A 19,155-nucleotide genomic window follows, 5' to 3' on the forward strand; every position below is an offset into this window, starting at 1 on the left:
ATTTTAAGAAGTGTAGAGAGAAGTCTATTTGAATTATGCAATTGTATTTTTTTCCATTTTATTTAATAAGTTGGCTTGGATACAATGACCCATTGATATTTTTTGATATTTGTAACTGGTACAGCTGAACTTTTTAAAGGATAATTGATATGCTGCCTTCTGCTCAACTAACAGTGCTTTCACTATATGATCAAGTTATTTAAAATGTGTTAAATGAATCAAATATTCATGTTGAGAAAGAACCTAGTCAAGAAGTTATAGTAATTAAGAGAGCACTACTCTTATACCAAACTAATTTCTGTTAAATTATTAGTTTAAAATTGCCTTAGTTAGTAATTTCAGTACAACTGCAGAGATTGTGAGAAACAGCTCCAATTGGATCTTGAGTAAAAATCACTGTTGGTGAAATTCCTTGACTGTATCCTTCTGATGATTTTTTTGTGTTTTTTGTAAAGGAAGGTAGAGATGGCTCATATCTCATACACGTCTGTATCCTTCCTTCCTCCCAGGAGGGAAGTTTCTTAACTGGCTGACCGAAGATAGATCTGGAAAAACATAAATATTTAAGAAATGAATTGGGGGTGGGAAGGGGCGGGGGGAGGAGCCCACAATGGTACGGATAAGGAATAGTCAGTGAAGTACAAGGAGGAAGTAAGGGGTCTGGAAAGCTATTGGAGTAAAGCTTGAATAAGAGGGGGAGGATCATTAGATTCAGCGGAGAGATCTAACGAAATGCCCTTCCAAGGAGGCGAAGTGGAGTGGTTGAGAGACTGGGTTCCAGAGTCATACATGCTTTGCTTCAATTCCCAACTCTGCTTCTAATCTTAGGCAAGTTGTTTAACCTAACCTCAGTTTATTTTTAAATTTCATTCCATTACATTTATTTTATGGTTCCCAGTGGACTTAAGGTATGTTAAAAGGTAAGCTGAGGGACTTCCCTGGTGGCGCAGTGGTTGAGAATCTGCCTGCCAGTGTTCGATCTCACATGCCACGGACGAACTAAGCCCGTGCACCACAACTACTGAGGCTGCGAGCCACAACTACTGAGCCCACACACCACAACCACTGAAGCCTGCATGCCCTAGAGCCCACATGCTGCAACTACTGAAGCCCACGTGCCTAGAGCCTGTGCTCCACAGCAAGAGAAGCCACCGCAATGAGAAGCCCACACACCACAACAAAGAGTAGCCCCTGCTCGCCACAACTAGAGAGAGCCCGAGCACAGCAACAAAGACCCAACGCAGCCAAAAATAAAATAAAAACAAAGGTAAACTGAGACGTATTGGGTTAGCCAAAAAGTTCCTTCGGTTTTAAAGTAAACATAAAAGACACATTTTTCATTTTCACCAAGAACTTCATTAAACAACGTATTCACAGTTTTGTTCCACTACCTTCTGTCATTTTTTAGGCAACTTCATAATTCCATCTTCCCAAAACTTTTTGAGCAAAGAACTGTTCCAGGTGCCTTTTACAGTCTTCCAGGGAACTGAAATTTTTTCCATTAAGAGAATTTTGTAAAGACCAAAATAAATGGAAATCTGAAGGTTCAGTGTCTGGTAATGTGGTGGATGAATCAGAACTTCCCAGACAAGCTGTAACAGTTTTTGCCTGGTCATCAAAGAAACATGCGGTTTTGAGTTATCCTGATGGAAGAGTATGAGTTTTCTTTTGACTAATTCTGGACGCTTTTCGTCGAGTGCTGCTTTCAGTTGGTCTAATTGGGAGCAGAACTTGTTGGAATTAATCATTTGGTTTTCCTGAAGGAACTCATAATAGAGGACTCCCTTCCAATCCCACCATATACACAACATCACCTTCTTTGGATGAAGACCGGCCTTTGGTGTGGTTGTTGGTGGTTCATTTCGCTTGCCCCACAATCTCTTCTGTTGCCTGTTATTGTAGAGTATCCACTTTTCATCGCCTGTCACAATTTGTTTAAAAACAACGTTTTTGTTACATTTCAGTAGAGAATCTCACGCAGAAATACAGTCAAGAAGGTTTTTTTCCCTTATGTGGAACCTAAACATCAAAGTGATAAACATAACCAAGCTGGTGCCGGTGATTTTCAACTCTTGATTTGGATATGTTGAGTATGTCAGCTATCTGCCACGTGGTATAACATTGATTGTTCTCAATTAGTGTCTCGATTTGATCGCTATCAACTTCAACTGGTCTACCCGACCGTGGAACATCGATTTCCAGCAAGAAATCTCCAGCACGAAACTTCACAAACCACTTTTCACGTTCGATCAGTCACAGCACCTTCTCCATACACTGCACGAATCTTTTTTTTGCGTTTCACTTGGTTTTTACCTTTCTTGAAATAATAAAGCATAATATGCAGAAAATGTTGCTTTTTTCTCACATCCTCAGTATTAAATGGCTACACAAAAATTCACCAGTTTTGATAAGTTTTTTTTTAAATGCATGCTAATATGACAGCTGTCACAATACAGTGTAACAAAATTATTTTGAATGAAGTTAAAGACAACTAAGCGCTACTAGAGCCATCTTATGGAAAAAAACGAATGAACCTTTTGGCCAACCCAATATTAAAAAGCTTAAGTTTTCTGAGCAAAAATCGATTTGGATTGGGCACTGCCAAACCAGAGTGGTTAGGAGTGTTCCACCAGCCACCTCTGGAGGTAGGGGTAAGACTTTTATAGAGAAGAGGAGGAAGTGAAGCAAGGGAATTATTTGATTGGCTGTAGTTTATGTGATCGCCTTACTGGTTTTGTTGGTTTTGTTTTGGCCGTGCTGTGAGGCATGTGGGATCTTAGTTCCCCCATCCCTAGCCCCCTGCAGTGGAAGCGCAGAGTCATAACCACTGGACCGCCAGGGAAGTCCCCATTGGTTGTCCTTAGGTTTTGATTTCTTAACCTTGAGGCATTTACAGGCTTAGATTTTGATTTGCTGACACAGGCTGCTAAGGTATTAGAATCACCTCAGTCTAATGGCCTCCTTGTTTAACTGAACATGTTCAAGAGTTGGATTAATTGTAAATATAGTATTCATGGATCCATGTATGACTCGTCGTTATATATTTATATTTGCTTGCTTATTGAGAATGTATAAACACCTGTAAAGCAAATATCCAACTCAGGAATTTGGAAATTAACAATTACTTGCAACTCCTTGTGTGTTCCTTCCTTCTCTTTTATCATTCTCTTGCTTCAAAAAAGTCTTATTGCATATGTATGCATTCCTAAACAATATATTATTTAGTTTTAGTTGGTTTTGAGTTTTGTAAAGAGTATTATGCTGGTATGTGTCTTCTGGAACTTGCCTTTTTCCTCTTAGCAGTATTTTTCAGATTCATCTATGTTGTATACCTCTGTAGCTCATTCATTTTCACTGCGATGTAATAATTTGCTGTGAAAACACTGTAATTATCCATTTTCCTATTAGCGGGTGTTATCTTATTGCTATTACAGGTGGTGCTGTATGAATCCGGCCCTTGAGCACAGGTACTTAAGTTTCTTTTAGGGCTCATCTACCCAGAAGTGGAATTAAATTGTCAGGTTGAAGATACACATATCATCACCCTTGTTAGATATTGCCAAATTGCTTCCCAAAGAGCTGTCCTACCAGAATATGTTACCATTTCCTCACAGCTTTGCCAGCTCCTGGATGAGAAAAAAAATTCTGTTAATCTGATAGGTATGAAATTGTTTATTTGCATTTCCCTGATTACTGAGGTTGAGTATCTTCTCATTTGTGTATTGGCCTCTACTGGTTTTCCTGCTGTGACCTGCTATTCGTGCTACAATTTGCACGTTTTTCTTTGGGGTCATCAGCCTTTTTTATTATTAGCTTGTAGGAATTTTAAATTCTAGATTCTGTAGACTAAAACAGATAGACTGCCAGATATTTCTCCAGCAAAGATGGGTTTATTTGGGTTTATTGCAGAGAAGTGCAATTCAAGGTCTGCAGCCATGGCAAACCAGCTGCAAGTCTCGCAGGGCAAGGGAATGAGAACTCTTTTATAGAGACGAAAATGAAGTTGGGAGGGCTGTAGTAAGCAGAGTCCATGGCTTTTCATTGGCTGAGTCCTTGCCAGGAAAGAAGAGGCGTCTTTCTTTTGGGCTGTGTTATGTCACAGAGTGTGAGAGCTCCCTCTTCTGACCTCCCAACTCTATTTCATTTTCTGTTTATTAATTTTTTATAAGGCTAATCCTTTCTTTGAATTTTAGCTTGCAGCTGTCTTTTTCCGATCTGTGTCTTCGTGTTTTTGGTTTTTTCTTTCTTTCTCTTTGGGGTAGAGGAGAAACTCTCTTCTCATCATGCATACACTGTACTTCCACAGCTGAAGATAGCTAGCTCTTATAGCTGACCTTTCCTCCTCTCCTCCATCTTCTTGTGTATAGGGATAATTGTGAAAATCATCATCAACTGTGTGTGTGTGTGTGGTGGTGTGCAGCAGACTATTGGGCTGTTTAGTAAGCCTGGAGAGTGATTCTGCTCCCATATGTTGGAAGCTTTTTAAAAAAGTAGTGTGTTTGATGCCTCTTTGTTTTCAGTTTTGGGCCAGTTACCAGGTCTGAGTCCTTAGGAGAAGTTATACTCAATTTTCTGTCATGCATATAACCAGTGTACATGGTATACGTTTATTTCTGTCTATAATCACTTCCTTTTTTGGTCAATAACTCAGGGTAAGTCTGATCAGAGACTGTTTTTTGGTTTACTCCCTTCTTAGGTTGGGATCTTGATTATTTTAAAATTTAGATAAGGCTCTTCCTTATCTAAGAATTTATACTGCACTTAGTCTGCCTGGCTACACCCACTGAGGATTTTTTCATTCGTTGATGACTGTCTTACTGGTTTTCTCCTGTCATTATTTTCCATATTTTTCTTTTCCCCACATAGAATTTACAATGCTTTATAAAATATTTTGCCACTTCCCTGATTTCTGTCCTTTATTAACTGTGGATACAAAGGAACTGCAGGAGAGCAAGTAGTCAGATGACTTTGTTTTCTACAAGTCGAAAGAAATGCGCATCGAAACTTCACTCCTCTCATTCGGAGCATGCTCTTAGGTGTATTGTTTGAGGGAGCTGCTTTAATAAACTATACCTCATGCAACAATATTTTTCTCAAGAATTCAAAACTTTTCTAGCTGTATTATATATACACACAGACCATGTCAAATACACAGATTGGCTACTTTTTTAAATCCTCCCCTTCAAAGCATAATTTATTAGGATTTATCATATTAGGTTTCATCTGGGGGTATCCTGTTGCTTCTCTTTACCCTAATCAGCCTCTGGGTTTGTCTGGAAGTAGTTTATAATCTACTAGTCTGTGCTGGATGCACTTTTTAAAATTTTTTTTGGTATTCTTGGGAATACAACAATTGTCAGGTGAGAAGAAAACATCAACAGAAAGTCTGTGCAATCAAAATGTTCCTCCTCCATAGTGACAGGACTAATGTAAGCAGATCAGGTAGCTGGTCCCCAAGAAAGAGCATCAAGAATGGCTTTTTTTTTTTTTTTTTCTGGTACGCGGGCCTCTCCCTGTTGTGGCCTCTCCCGTTGCGGAGCACAGTCTGGATGCGCAGGCTCAGCGGCCATGGCTCGCGGGCCCAGCCGCTCCGTGGCATGTGGGATCTTCCCGGACCGGGGCACGAACCCATGTCCCCTGCATCGGCAGGCAGACTCTCAACCACTGCGCCACCAGGGAAGCCCAAGAATGGCTTTCTTGACAGAAGAGAATCCATTTTGGCCTAAGCCATTTTGTGCTCTAAACCTGGCGGCAACGCTTGCCCTTGAACGGGTCTTAGTAATGAATGATCTTAAGGGAACGAAAGAACGACAGGCAAGAGAAGTAACAACAGCAAAGATAATATATCAGTCATAAAGACTCCCAGTTTTATTTCTGTGGTAAAACATTAGCCTGAAGGGCTCAACCACCAGATCAACTGGAACCTAAGGGATGATGATGTTTGTTGACCTTTTCTGACCCTGGTGACTTCAGTCAACTGCAGTTTAGCCTCTGTAGGCCGGCCAAGCCCCTTCTTGAGGCTGCATGTATCTTTAGCTTAAAAATTCCTAAGTTTTGCTGCTGGGAGACACTGCTTTGGGAAAGATCCCCAGTGTTCTCCTTACTTGGTGCAAGTAATAAATCCTTCCTTCTCCCAACCTTTAGCTTGGTTGTGTTTTTTGGCTTGACACCCACCAAGAGGTGAACCCAGTTTTCGGGTAACACTAATAAGTTTTCAAATAAAGAGTGAAAAGTTAGTTCCTGTTTTTAGCAACAGATACGATAGGTGGGGAAGGCTGCTTTGACATTTTTCAGACATCCAGAGAGAGTTTGCGGTATTCAGTAGCGGAAGAAAAGTAATTTTCACTCTACCCTTCTGAGTTCTTGGGTGAGACCCCATGTAATAAAAGTTTAACAAGAGAAAAACACACAGAAGTTTATTAATATGTATACCTCCAGTATACATGTGAAATACCCGGGGAAAAATGAGTAACTCCCTGAGGGTAGCCCAAGACACCAGCTTAAATATTGGGTTGGCCAATAGCTTTGTTCAGGTTTTCCTGTAACAGCTTAAGGAAAAGTCCGAATGAACTTTTTGGCCAACCCAATACCATCTTCAGCTAAAGACAAAAGAAAGGTTGGGAGGTTAGGGGTGGAGACTAGGCTTGGGAGGAGCCTAAGAAAAGCAAGGGTAGGGTTTGATATGCAGATTTAAATCCCAAGACTCTAGTCATTTGTAGTCATCCCTCACTTCTGGTACCCAGAGGGAGACACCCTTAAAAATGGAGATTTGCTTTGTAAATGTCACTCTCCATTGCAAAGGGGTAATTTCTACTCTTGTTTTCAGAGTTTCTCTTGTGTCTGTTGTTTCTCAAGATAATCCTCCTGCCTAAGAGGCATATTTTGGGTAGGCATATTTTCCTACCCTTCATTGGGCACAGGCATCACAAGGGTTCTGATTTTGCTGCTTGGAAACGTTTCTCAGACAATCCGTTGCCTTATAATTACCCTCTTCTTTTCCATTATGCCTGCTTAAACTTAGCTGAAGTCATTGGGCATGAGACTTGAGAATTCAGAATTCCATATGAGGAAATAGGGTCATGTAAAGGCAACTGTCTTTGAAAGTTCTTAAACATAGAAAAAGGACTGTAAGTGATGGTGAAATATAGAATCAAGGAGTTTTTTTTTTTCTTAAAGGGAGAGACTTGAGTGTGTAACCCCTAATGGAAAGGATGCAGTCGAAAGTGAAATGCTCCCCAGAGGCTGTTTGCTGAATGAAAATGAATTATAACTTTACAGTAGACGTGAATACACTGATCAATCTTAGCTTCGCTAATAGCGGCATAAACATTAAGTTCATTCTGATGTATTGTAATATGAAGTCTAGTCTCACCTAGAAGTATTCTTGCCAAATACATTGAACTTGAATATCATGTAGCCTGTAGATCTAACTTCCTTCCAGTTCATAGGCAGTATAGAGTATAGAGAAACAAGTTAAACAATACCATGGGAAGTAAACAGAATGTGGGACATTCTACAGGACAGCTGTCTCCAATAAGTCAATTAGCATAGAGGAAAAAAGAAAGCAGGAGATGGATTCTTCTGGATGGAGAGATTTAAGAGATAAAACCAAATATATAGTCCTTTAATTGGATCCTAATTTGAACAAATCTGATGTAGAAGACATTGGTGGAATAATTGGGGAAATTTGAAAACGGACTGGGTATTCGCTACTAAATAGTTGGTGTTAATTTGGGAGGTTTGTTAATGGTATTATGGTTTAGTAGGAAAATGTCTTGATATTTTTGGAGATGTGTACCTGAAGTGTTTAGGGGTAAAGTATCTTTTTTCTTTTATAAATTTATTCATTTATTGGCTGTGTTGGGGTCTTCGTTGCTGCTCGCGGGCTTTCTCTAGTTGTGGTGAGCGGGGGCTACTGTTGGTTGCGGTGCGTGGGCTTCTCATTGCGATGGCTTCTCTTGTTGTGGAGCACAGGCTCTAGGCGTGCGGGCTTCAGTAGTTGTGGTGCACGGGCTCAGTAGTTGTGGCTTGCAGGCTCTAGAGCACAGGCTCAGTAGTTGCTCCGCGGCATGTGGGATCTTCCCAGACTAGGGCTCGAACCCTAGTTGCAATGGCAGGCGGATTCTTAACCCCTGTGCCACCAGGGAAGCCCTAGGGGTAAAGTATCTTGATGTCTGTGATTTTTAAAAAATTTGTTTTATTGAAATATAGTTGATTTATAATGTTGTGTTAATTTCCATACAGCACAATGATTGTTATACACATATATATATATACACATTGTTTTTCATATTTTTTTCCATTATAGTTTGTCACAGGATATTGAATATAGTTTCCTATGCCACACAGTAGGACCTTGTTGTTTATCCATTCTATATATAATAGTTTGCATCTGCTAATCCCAAACTCCCAATACATCCCACTCCACCCCTCTCTCCTTGGCAACCACAAGTCTGTTCTCTGTGTCTGTAATTCTGTTTCTGTTTTGTAGATAAGTTCATTTGTGTCATATTTTAGATTCTACATATAAGCGATATCATATAATATTGGTCTTTCTCTGTCTGACTTCACTTAGTACGATAATCTCTAGGTCCATCCAAGTTGCTGCAGATGGCATTATTTAATTATTTTGTATGGCTGAGAAATAATTCCATTTTGTGTGTGTGTGTGTGTGTGTGTGTGTGTGTGTGTATGTGTGTATCTTTATCCATTGATGTCTGTGATTGACTTTAAAATACTTCAGCAAAAACAAAAGATGGAGCAAATACAGTAACAGTATTAACAATTTGTAAACCTTCACGGTGGACATTATGGATGTCTGTTATATTAATTTCTCTGCCTTTCTCCGTGTTTGAAATTTTTCTTAATAAAAAGACTAAAACAGGGCTTCCCTGGTGGCGCAGTGGTTGAGAGTCCGCCTGCCGATGCAGGGGACATGGGTTCGTGCCCCGGTCCGGAAAGATCCCACATGCCGCGGAGCGGCTGGGCCCGTGAGCCATGGCCGCTGAGCCTGCGCCTCCAGAGCCTGTGCTCCACAACGGGAGGGGCCACAATAGTGAGAGGCCCGCGTAGGGCAAAAAAAAAAAAAAGAAAAAGAAAAAGACTAAAACAATCGAGAAAGAGTGAGAGGTTGAGTGTACTAGGTGAAAAGGGATAATCAGAAATGTAAGATTACTGAAAAGATAGGGAGAGATAGGATTTAAATCTCAGGAGGAGGAATTGACCCAAATGACAGAAAAGTCAGCTTCTCTATTGTAACAGAAGGGAAGGAGGAGCATATGATGAGTCAGTCCTCTATGTATCATTTTGTAAAACTAATAGTGGGAAATTGAAACAGTTCATGTCTGGTGGCTTCTCTTTTCTCTGTGATATAGAAGGTAAGCTCACTTGCTGCAAGAGGGGTTGTGAGAAGATCAGAAGCTGGCGAAGGATGCAAAGGAGCTGAAATTGTTGATATTGAGTGGCCGTGATGGGTAAAAAGCTGCATATGGTAGCCAGGTGGTTTTGAGGGCCCAGCTAGATTGCTGATGTGAACTTGTAGTAGAACTAACTTGCCCCGCTGTTTGACTTTTCAATCAGTGTTTGATAGATTGAGTGCTGGCTGAAAGAAAGTACGGAGTTGGATTCATCGAAGTTGTGATTTTTGTCAGTTGAATGTGACCAAATAGAAGGGCAGGGGAAACTAGGGTACTGGCAGAGTTGTTGATGAAGTGCTGGACCTGAAATTCAGCCTGTGTGAGAAGGGAGTGCAGCTTGCAACTAGAAGATGAATAAGTTCTGGAGATCTAATGCACAGCATAGTGAGTGTAGTCAGCCACGCTGTGTTTTATTCTTCAAAGCTGCTAAGAGACTAGATCTTAAATGTTCTGTCCACAAAAAAGAAATTGTAATTATGTGATGTGATAGAGGTGTTAGTTAACGCTTTGGTGGTCATCATATAGATATATAAATATCAAATCAACATGTATGTCTTAAACTTACACAATATTATATGCCAATTACACATACCTTAATTTTAAAAAAGGGGGAATTGCCACAAACTCACTATATTTCACATTGGACCCCTCATCTTTCATATGAACCTTCTCCCTGTCATGGACTCTAAAGGGTCTGGGATTTTACCTACTTATAAGCTAATAAATTAGCCTGTTAGTGTTTTGTGGATGCTGGCAGAAGACATAAGACTCTTGGGTCAGAGACCAAGGACTTTATTACTCGCAGCACCCCAAGTAGCATGGCCTGATGTTGGTTTTTGCCCGTTCCCCATGCTCCTCAGTCCCATGGAGGTGACCCAGGTGTGCCTAGATGGATGCCACATATGCATTGGGTTTGCATCGCGGTCTAGAAACACTGAGCTTAGGGAATTTACCACTTTTACAGTAAGAAGCAGCAAGGTCTCTCTTTGTCTTGGGGCAGACGTCGTCTCATCCCTCAAGGTTGCTCACTCCAAATGCAGCCTTGAGAAATGGCTTAGGTAAAAGTGACTAGGGCCTTGTTATTTTGGCATACACAGCAAGAATGTGCAGGGATGCTCAGGGCCCCATGGCCTCTCCTAGTATTCCCCCTCCATAGAGTAGTGGTGGTGATGAGGGAACTGCTTCCTCTTTGTCATTTCTATTCGCAGTACCTCCATCCTTTTGGCACCCAAGCTGGAAAATTTCATTCATTTGGAACAACTCATAGTCTTTCCTGGATAACTCTTGTGAGCTGCAGATAGCTCCTCTTTAGAGGGTCCCTTGTGTGTGTGTGGCTTTGGGGGGTAGAAAGGCAGTAGAATTGGGTAAGAGGTGGTTTTGAATGCCCTTAAAAGTTATATGAGACCTCTCTGAGCCCCTTGATATACCTACAGAAAGTCATTCTGTAGAAAGAGAAAAACAAAGCAGGTGTGAAGAGAAAAGCAGGACAGGTAGAGAAAGAATACTGCCAGTTTCCAGTCTCTGTTTTCTTCCTGAGGTCATAACATCCTTGCCTTTTACTTCTGGGATTCATGCTAAATGCTTGGAATGAATTTTCCTTTAGTTCTTAGATTATTTTCAGGTTGGTTAATTTACTGGAGCATGAAGTGTCTCAGGTGCTAGAGATGTAGCAAAGAGTAAAGCGAGCAAAGTCCCTGCCTTAAGGAGCTTACACTCTACTAGGAGGAAGCACACAACAAATAAGCAAATACGTGTTCGATGGCATTGAGTATTACAGTGAAAAATAAGATAGGGTAAGGGGCCTAGTTGGGTACCTATGTGCTATCAGTGAAGGTTGCTCTGAGAAGGTAACATTTGAACCGAGGTAAGGGTGGAAGCAGTGAAGATATCAGGGGCAAGCAAGAGGGTTCCGGGCAGAGGTAAGAGCAAGTGGAAAGACCGAAGCTGGAGCCTGCTTAGTGTGTTCAAGGAACATCAAGAAAGCTTTTGAGTGGCTGGAGCAGAGAGGGGGAGGGGGAGGAGAGATATGAGGTCAGAGGGGGTGTGTGTAAGAGACTGTGTAGGGGGCTCTGTGGGTCAAGATAAAGAGTTAGATTTTGCTCTGAGTGGAGTGAAAAGCCATTGTAGGATTTAAAGCAGAAGAGTGACTTGTGTTTTCAAAGCATCTCTGGTTACTATATTTAGAATAGACTGGAGAGTGGGCAAGGGCAGTAGAAAGGAGACCAGGTGGATGATGGTGTCTTGGACCAAGGTAGTCAAAGTGGAGGTAATCAGAGTTGGTCAAATCCTGGATATTTTTTGAAGGAGTGCCTGACATGATTTGCTGATGGATTCGATGTAGGGTATGAAAGAAACAGAACAGAGCCGTTAAGGATGACTCCCAGGTTTTTGGCTTAAACAATTGGAAGGATGGAATTGCCATTTGCAGAGATGGGGAAGACTTAAGGGTGGTGTGGGGTTCAATTTTGAAATAAGTTGAGGTGTGTTAGGCATCCAAGTGTGGATGTCTACTGGTGCCCTTGAAACTGTTGTAAAGTATTTCTCCCTGGACTCCATTCTAGTACTGATTCTCTATAATTAAGTCTTGAATACTGCAACTCAAGCTGTCTCTTCCTTCCTCTGATCCCATTCCTCCATAAAATCCTTTAGCAAATAATCTAGATCTATATTTACTGAGCAGTTTTAAGTTCCAGTAATAATTATCTCACTTGAGTTTCAGAGGGACCAAAAGGAAGTTACATGTCAATATTTAAAAAACAGATTAATATGTAAATGGAGAACTGAGTCAGTTTGTCTCTCTTTCTTTTTGAATAGTGACTTTCATTTGTTAGTTTCTGAGGTAAACAAATTCAAGGATGAGTGAGCTGGAACAGTTGAGGCAGGAAGCTGAGCAGCTGCGGAATCAGATCCAGGTAAGAGCAAACTTTTTCATTTTGAAATTTTAACATTTTTATGTAATACCAGCGATGAACAAAATTTGTGCATTAGTTTATCAGTCTACGTATATTAAATAATTTATAAGGTGAGAAATGGTCAATTTATTTTTATCATGCCTCTAAAGAACTCTCCAAAAATCATTCCTAACAAATACCTATGTGGACCAACGGCCCCTGTGTCCCTAAGAAGTTAATAGTGCACATGTAATCTCTGCTGACATGATAATACTTCTCTTCTACTCACACACCTGGAATCATAGTTTGATTTTTGGTATGTTGAGGCATAATGTAATATCATAATGTTACACAATATCATAATATCACATAATGTAATCTATTAGAAAATTAATCTCTAAACCATTAGATTGCAGAAAAACATTAAAAATGATTAGTGGCGTAATGAAGATGTCTGCCATCTTTACTCTTGGAAATCAACTCAAAACAGTAAAGAGCATAAGGAACAAATACAAGCTTCATCTTTAACAAAATTAAAGACACTTAGAACTTCAAAACCTAATAGAGTGGGGAAAAGTTGTCAAATGTTAGGGTGTGGAAAGGCTCTGAGAGAGGGTTTCTGCAGCTGTAAATCTCATATTCCCTCAGGGACAACATCGTTCCTTTCTTTTGGAACAGTGAAAACAGATGCTTCCCTGGACTGAGAAATATCAAGGAGGGCAGAGATAAACATGAAAGGATATAGACATGCTGTCTTTTAGGAAGCCTCTTGGTGAGAAGGTAGAGGAGAGACCGAATTGTGTGTAGCCTGCTGCTGCCTACTTCTTTTCACAGGGAAAAAGTAAGAGCTAAACAACTTACAAATATAAATGAAAAACTTCATAACGAAGCATGGAGAATCCAAGTTATTAGTAACTTGGAACACTGCTGTGATCTGTCCAGTATGAATCTTTGGCAATAGCGATTTCAGAATTACTTATCTAATTTAAAAGTGAAGAATAAGAAAAAAGGAACAATCATAGGATCTATGCAAAGATATTACAGGAAAGAGATGAAAGGAGCAGGAAAAACAAGGGATGGGGGAAGAACACTCAGCAGAAAAATGTTGGTTCTGAGCGGATTAAAATCATAATCATTCTAATCACCAGGAATTCAAGGAAGTTAATGATTTAGATGTGAATGAGAACTCTGAGTGGATACCTTAGGTGTCTGAACAAACCTGTCAAAACAAAGGAGGGATTTATTTTTTCTGGGATGATTAGAGAAGGCTTCATAGGCTAATCTCTGAGTTAAGATGTTGCTACCACCACCAGAATGGATTCTCCACCATCTCTACTTTGTGTCCCTTGCTCCAGATGCTGAGCAGGAATGACTGATTGGCCAAGCACATTGGTCACATGGCCGTCTCATTTTTTAAAATCTTTTCTCTGTATCTGTAAGCTTGGATTTTTGTTTTTTGTCTTTTTTTAACTTGCACATATAAGTGAGACTATGTGGTATTTGTCTTTCTCTGTCTGACATATTTCTCTTAGTGTAATGCCCTCAAGGTCCATCCATGTTGTCACCACAAATGGCAAGGTAGTCTTTTTTTATGGCTGAATAATATTCCATTGTGTGTATGTATGTGTGTGTGTGTGTGTGTGTGTGTGTGTGTGTGTGTGTGTGTATGTATCTCACATTTTCTTATCCTTTCATCTGTCAACAGATACTTAGGTTATTTCCATATCTTGATTATTGTAAATAATGCTGCAGTGAACATGGGGGTGCATATATCTTTTTGAGTTAGGGTTTTTGTTTTCTTTAGATAAATACCCAGAAGTGGAACTGTTGGATCATATGGTGGTTCTTTTTTTAATTTTTGAGGAACCTACATACTGTTTTCCATAATGGCTGCACCAATTTGCAGTCCCACCATCAGTGCTCAGTGTTCCCTTTTCTCCACACCCTCGTCAACACTTGCTATTTCTTCTCGTTTTGATGATGGCCATTCTGACAGATGTGAGTTGCTATCTCATTGTGGTTTTTATTTGCATTTCCTCGATGATTAGTGATGTTGAACACATTTTCATGTACCTGTTGGCCATCTGTATGTCTCCTTTGGAAAAATGCCAGTCAGACCCTCTGCCCATTTTATTTATTTTTATTATTTTATTTTTTGGCTACATTGGGTCTTCATTGCTGTGTGCAGGCTTTCTCTAGTTGTGGCAAGTGGGGGCTGCTCTGTTGTGGTGTGTGGGCCTCTCACTGCAGTGGCTTCTCTTTGTTGCGGAGCACAGGCTCTAGGCATGCGGGCTGCAGTAGTTGTGGCTCATGGGCTCTAGAGCACAGGCTCAGTAGTTGTGGCACACGGGCTTAGTTGCTCCGTGGCATGTGGGATCTTCCCGGACCAGGGCTCAAACCCGTGTCCCCTGCATTGGCAGGCGGATTCTTAACCACTGCGCCACCAGGGAAGTCCCCTTCTGCCCATTTTAAAAATCAGATTATTTGTTTTATTTTTCTGTTGAGCTCTATGAGTTCTTTATATGTTGTGGATATTAATCCCTTATCAGATATACGATTTACAAATATTTCTCCCATTCAGTAGGTTGCCTTTTCATTTTATTGATGGTTTTCTTTGCTGTCAGAAGCTTTTTAGTTTAATGTAGTCCCACTTGTTTTATTTTTGCTTTTGTTATCTTTGCTTTTGTGGTCAAATCCAAAAAATCATCACGAAGACTGATGTCAGGGAGCTTACTGCATATGTTTTCTTCCAGGAGTTTTATGATTTCAGATCTTGCATTCATGTCTTTGATCCATTTTGAGTTAATTTTTGTGTATTATGTAAGATAGTGGTCCAGTTTCATTCTTTTGCACGTAGCTGTCCAGTTTTCCCAGCACCACTTATTGAAGAGACTGTCTTTTCCCCGTTTTGTATTCTTGGCTCCTTTGTTGTAAATTAATTGATCATATATGTGTGGATGTATTTTTCTGCTATCTGTTCTGTTCCGTTGATCTATGTATCTGTTTTTGTGCCAATATCATACTGTCTTAATTACTATAGCTTTGTAATATAGCTTGAAATCAGGGCATGTGATGCCTCCAACTTTGTTCTTCTTTCTCAAGCTTGATTTGGCTATTTGAGGTCTTTTCTGGTTTTATACAAATTTTAGGATTGTTTGTTCTATTTCTGTGGAAAATGTTATTGGGATTTTGATAGAGATTGCATCGAACCTGTAGATTGTTTTGGGTAGTCGGGACATTTTAACAGTACTCTTCCAGTCTGTAAGCACAGAATATCTTTTCATTTATTTGTGTCATCTTCAATTTCTTTCATCAGCGTCTTAGTTTTCAGTGTACAGGTCTTTCACCTTCTTGGTTAACTTTATTTCTAGGTAATTTATCCTTTTTGATGCAATTGTAAATGGAATTGTTTTCTTAATTTCTCTTTGTGATAGTTCTTTATTAGTGTATAGAAATGCAGTTGATTTCTGTATATTTATTTTATATCCTGCAACTTTACCAAATTCATTTATTCTCAGTTTTGATGGAGTCTTTAGTGTTTTTTTGTATATAATATCATGTCATCTGCAAGTAGCAATAGTTTTACTTCTTCCTATCAAATTTGGATGCCCTTTATTGATTTTATTTCTTTTCTTTGCCTAATCACTCTGGCTAGGACTTCCAATGCTATGCTGAATCCAAGTGGCAAGCATGGGCATCCTTGCCTTGCTCCTGATCTTAGAGGGAAAACTTTCAGCTTTTCACCATTGAGTATCTTATATATGTCATATATGGCCTTTATCATGTTGAGGTACATTCCCTCTATATCCACTTTGTTGAGAATTTTTATCATAAATGGATATTGGATATTGAATTTTGTCAAAAGCTTCTTATGCATCTGTTGAGGTGATTTTATGACATTTATCCTTCATTTTGTTAATGTGGTGTATCACATTGATTGATTTGTGGGTGTTGAACCATACTTGCATCCCTTGAATAAATCCCACTTGATCATGGTGTATGATCCTTTTGATGTGTTGTTGAATTCTGTTTGTTAATATTTCCTTGAGGATTTTTGAATCTATGTTCGTCAGGGATATTGGCCTACAATTTTCATTTCTTGTGGTGGTCTTGTCTGGAGTGACTGGCCAGTCACTTGGTCATGTGCTGATCTCACTTAATGCTTGTAGCAACCCTATGAGGTAGATGGTGTTACTTTGTAGTTGAGGAGACTGAGCCTCAGTGAGATTAAGTAACTGGCGAAGGTAACATAACTATGAAGTGGTAGATCAGGACTCAAGCCAGGTGTATTTTGGTTCCAGAGCCCGTGCCATAGGTACCCCTGTGGCCCTGCCTCCCCATCATGTCTGCTAAGATCTGGCTCTGTAGCCTGTGCTGTAGCCACATGAATCTGGTGGTCATTCCCTGAACATGCATTGCTCTTTTCCACTTTGTTGCCTTTTATCAAATGGTTTCCTTTGCCTGGAATTATACTACCTCTGCTCTGATTTTGTTCCTGGGACTTGTATTCATTGAATCCTAGTCTTCCTCTCAAAAACCTCACCAGAGTCCTGCACTTGGATTTCTTATTCTTTTGTTGGAAGGCAGCGTTGCCTGGTGGAAAGGACATGGATTCCATCTTTTAATTATTTTGTGGCCAGGACGTGTTTACAGCTTTTTTTGATGCTTAATGTCTCTGCCCACTATATAGGTTTGCGGAGAGGAGTAAACAAAATGACATGTAAAGGATTTAGATCAATGCCAGTAAGTGGCAGTTCCTTACTTGTACAGCCCTTTGGATTTGTGTTACAAGGCTGATTACAGCCCACCTGATATTATCGTTCCTTGTGCACATTTGTCTTTACTACCTGTGCTTGGCTGGGAAATTCTGTGTTTTAATTATCTTTGTATCTCACCAGCATCCAAGCAGAATGTCATGGGCATAGTTGCTCACTGAATCATCTTCCGTGATTTCAAGTAACCATGTGTATGTAAAATACCATGTACTTTTCTTATCAGTTTAATCATGTCATGCTATATTTAAAGACCATTTCTTCCTTCTTTCCTTTTTTTCCCCCTTAATTCCAGAAATATATTTTAACTATATATTTAACTATGGTATAAACACATGACATAATAGAAATGTATGCTATTTGGTGCAATACATGATTCATTTAAAAAGTTTATTTTATTTTATATTGGAGTAGCATTGATTATAATTCATTTTAAGTTAAAAAAACAGAAATAGAGAAAATGTAGATTGTCTTTTGTAATTGTTACTTGTTTGATTTGGAGTGAGAAACACCACTTTTATTTTGCAGAAAGATATTAATATCAGAGCTTTATTTTTTAAGGTGGGCAATAAGGAATTCAGCTGTTAATTGGGAATGATTCTCTTAATATTCCGTTTTATAATGGATAAAAGTGTTCATAAGTTCAGTAATTTTAACTTGCAGTGTTTTAATTGTGTTGTTAATATTAAGGTAAGCTCTATGAGGGCAGGGATTTCTGGTTTGTCTACTGCTCTATCCATGGTGCCTAGCATAGTACCTGACACAGTTTGCAACAGATTTTTTTATTGAATGACTGAATTAAGAAAGATGATCTAAACAGTGATAGTTCATTTTCATAAAGCTTAAAATCAGAGAGCTCTTTTTAGAATTGTCTTCTACTCCAGCATTTTTGGACATGGCTCAGGCTGTCACTGTTGTTTCTGGAAATTCTTTTCATTGTAGGAAAGTGGGCTAAATTATTCCTTGCCAAATGAGGTTTCTAAACCCACAATCTGAGAATGAGAGAATCAAATCATATGTTTGTGTAACTACTTATGAACACCCTTACATAGAAATATTCTAAGTGCTTATAAATAGGTTGAAAAGGCTGCCAAAAAGATTGCATACTTATCCAGTCTTTGTTGCAGACGGTGGCAGGCATCCCCTGGCTGAATGGAACAGGTTGTCCTTTGGGGACAGTAATTCAACAAATCGTGTGTGCCTCTCTGCACAGAAGCGTGCACAGCACACTGGGGAAGAACAAAGTTGAAGACAACACTACCCTAACCTTTGGGGGAAAAAATTGGAACAAATCTAGTAGGAAGAATTAATTGTGCTTCCCATGTATATGAATCCTCTAAATTTATTATTAACTGATAAACTTGATTTAAAACATTTTGTTGCTTATTAAACATGTTCTTTGTTTGCCGTTACTTATTTTGTTTCACTATCTTCTGTTTAATAATTCTCTTCAGTTTGTGTAAAAATTTAAGGTCTTTTTGAAAGACTACCCTATAATACTTAGGCAAAAAACACCTGCTTACATGTAGGGAATTTGCTTTTAATATAAAAATATAACTCATTATATAAAAAATTATTTTCCTGACCTACCGTATCTTTTTATCATGTTAGATCAAAAGTATTTTATTTCTGGGCTTCCCTGGTGGCTCAGTGGTTGAGAGTCCGCCTGACGATGCAGGGGACACGGGTTCGTGCTCCAGTCCAGGAAGATCCCACATGCCGCTGAGTGGCTGGGCCCGTGAGCCATGGCCGCTGGGCCTGCACGTCCGGAGCCTGTGCTCCACAATGGGAGAGGCCACAACAGTGAGAGGCCCGTGTACCGCAAAAAAAAAAAAAAAAGTATTTTATTTCTAATAACACCTGTATACAGTATATTTGCAAAGTATTTTAAAGAAGTGTTATTTTTTAATTAAAAAATTTTAATTGAGGTATAGTTGTGCAATATTATATAAGTTTCAGATGTACAACATAGTGATTCATAATTTTTAAAGGTTATATTCCTTTAAAATATTCCTTATTTTAAAGGTTATATTATAAAATATTGGCTATATTCCCTGTGTTGTGCAATATGTCCTT

The 19,155-nt window shown here is 39.4% G+C and overlaps 1 protein-coding gene across 1 annotated transcript in view; it reads left to right on the forward strand.

Moving 5' to 3' along the window:
• Positions 1–19,155, forward strand: part of GNB4 (G protein subunit beta 4) — a 60,029-nt gene that overhangs the window by 16,778 nt on the left and 24,096 nt on the right. The window contains exon 2 of the mRNA XM_060011100.1: positions 12,231–12,328. Within this exon, the coding sequence (XP_059867083.1) occupies positions 12,272–12,328 (57 nt within the window). The 5' untranslated portion in view covers positions 12,231–12,271. The remainder of the gene's footprint in view (positions 1–12,230; positions 12,329–19,155) is intronic.

The sequence above is a fragment of the Delphinus delphis genome, chromosome 4, assembly GCF_949987515.2.
Source record: "Delphinus delphis chromosome 4, mDelDel1.2, whole genome shotgun sequence".
In the NCBI taxonomy this organism is placed as follows: Eukaryota; Metazoa; Chordata; class Mammalia; order Artiodactyla; family Delphinidae; genus Delphinus; species Delphinus delphis.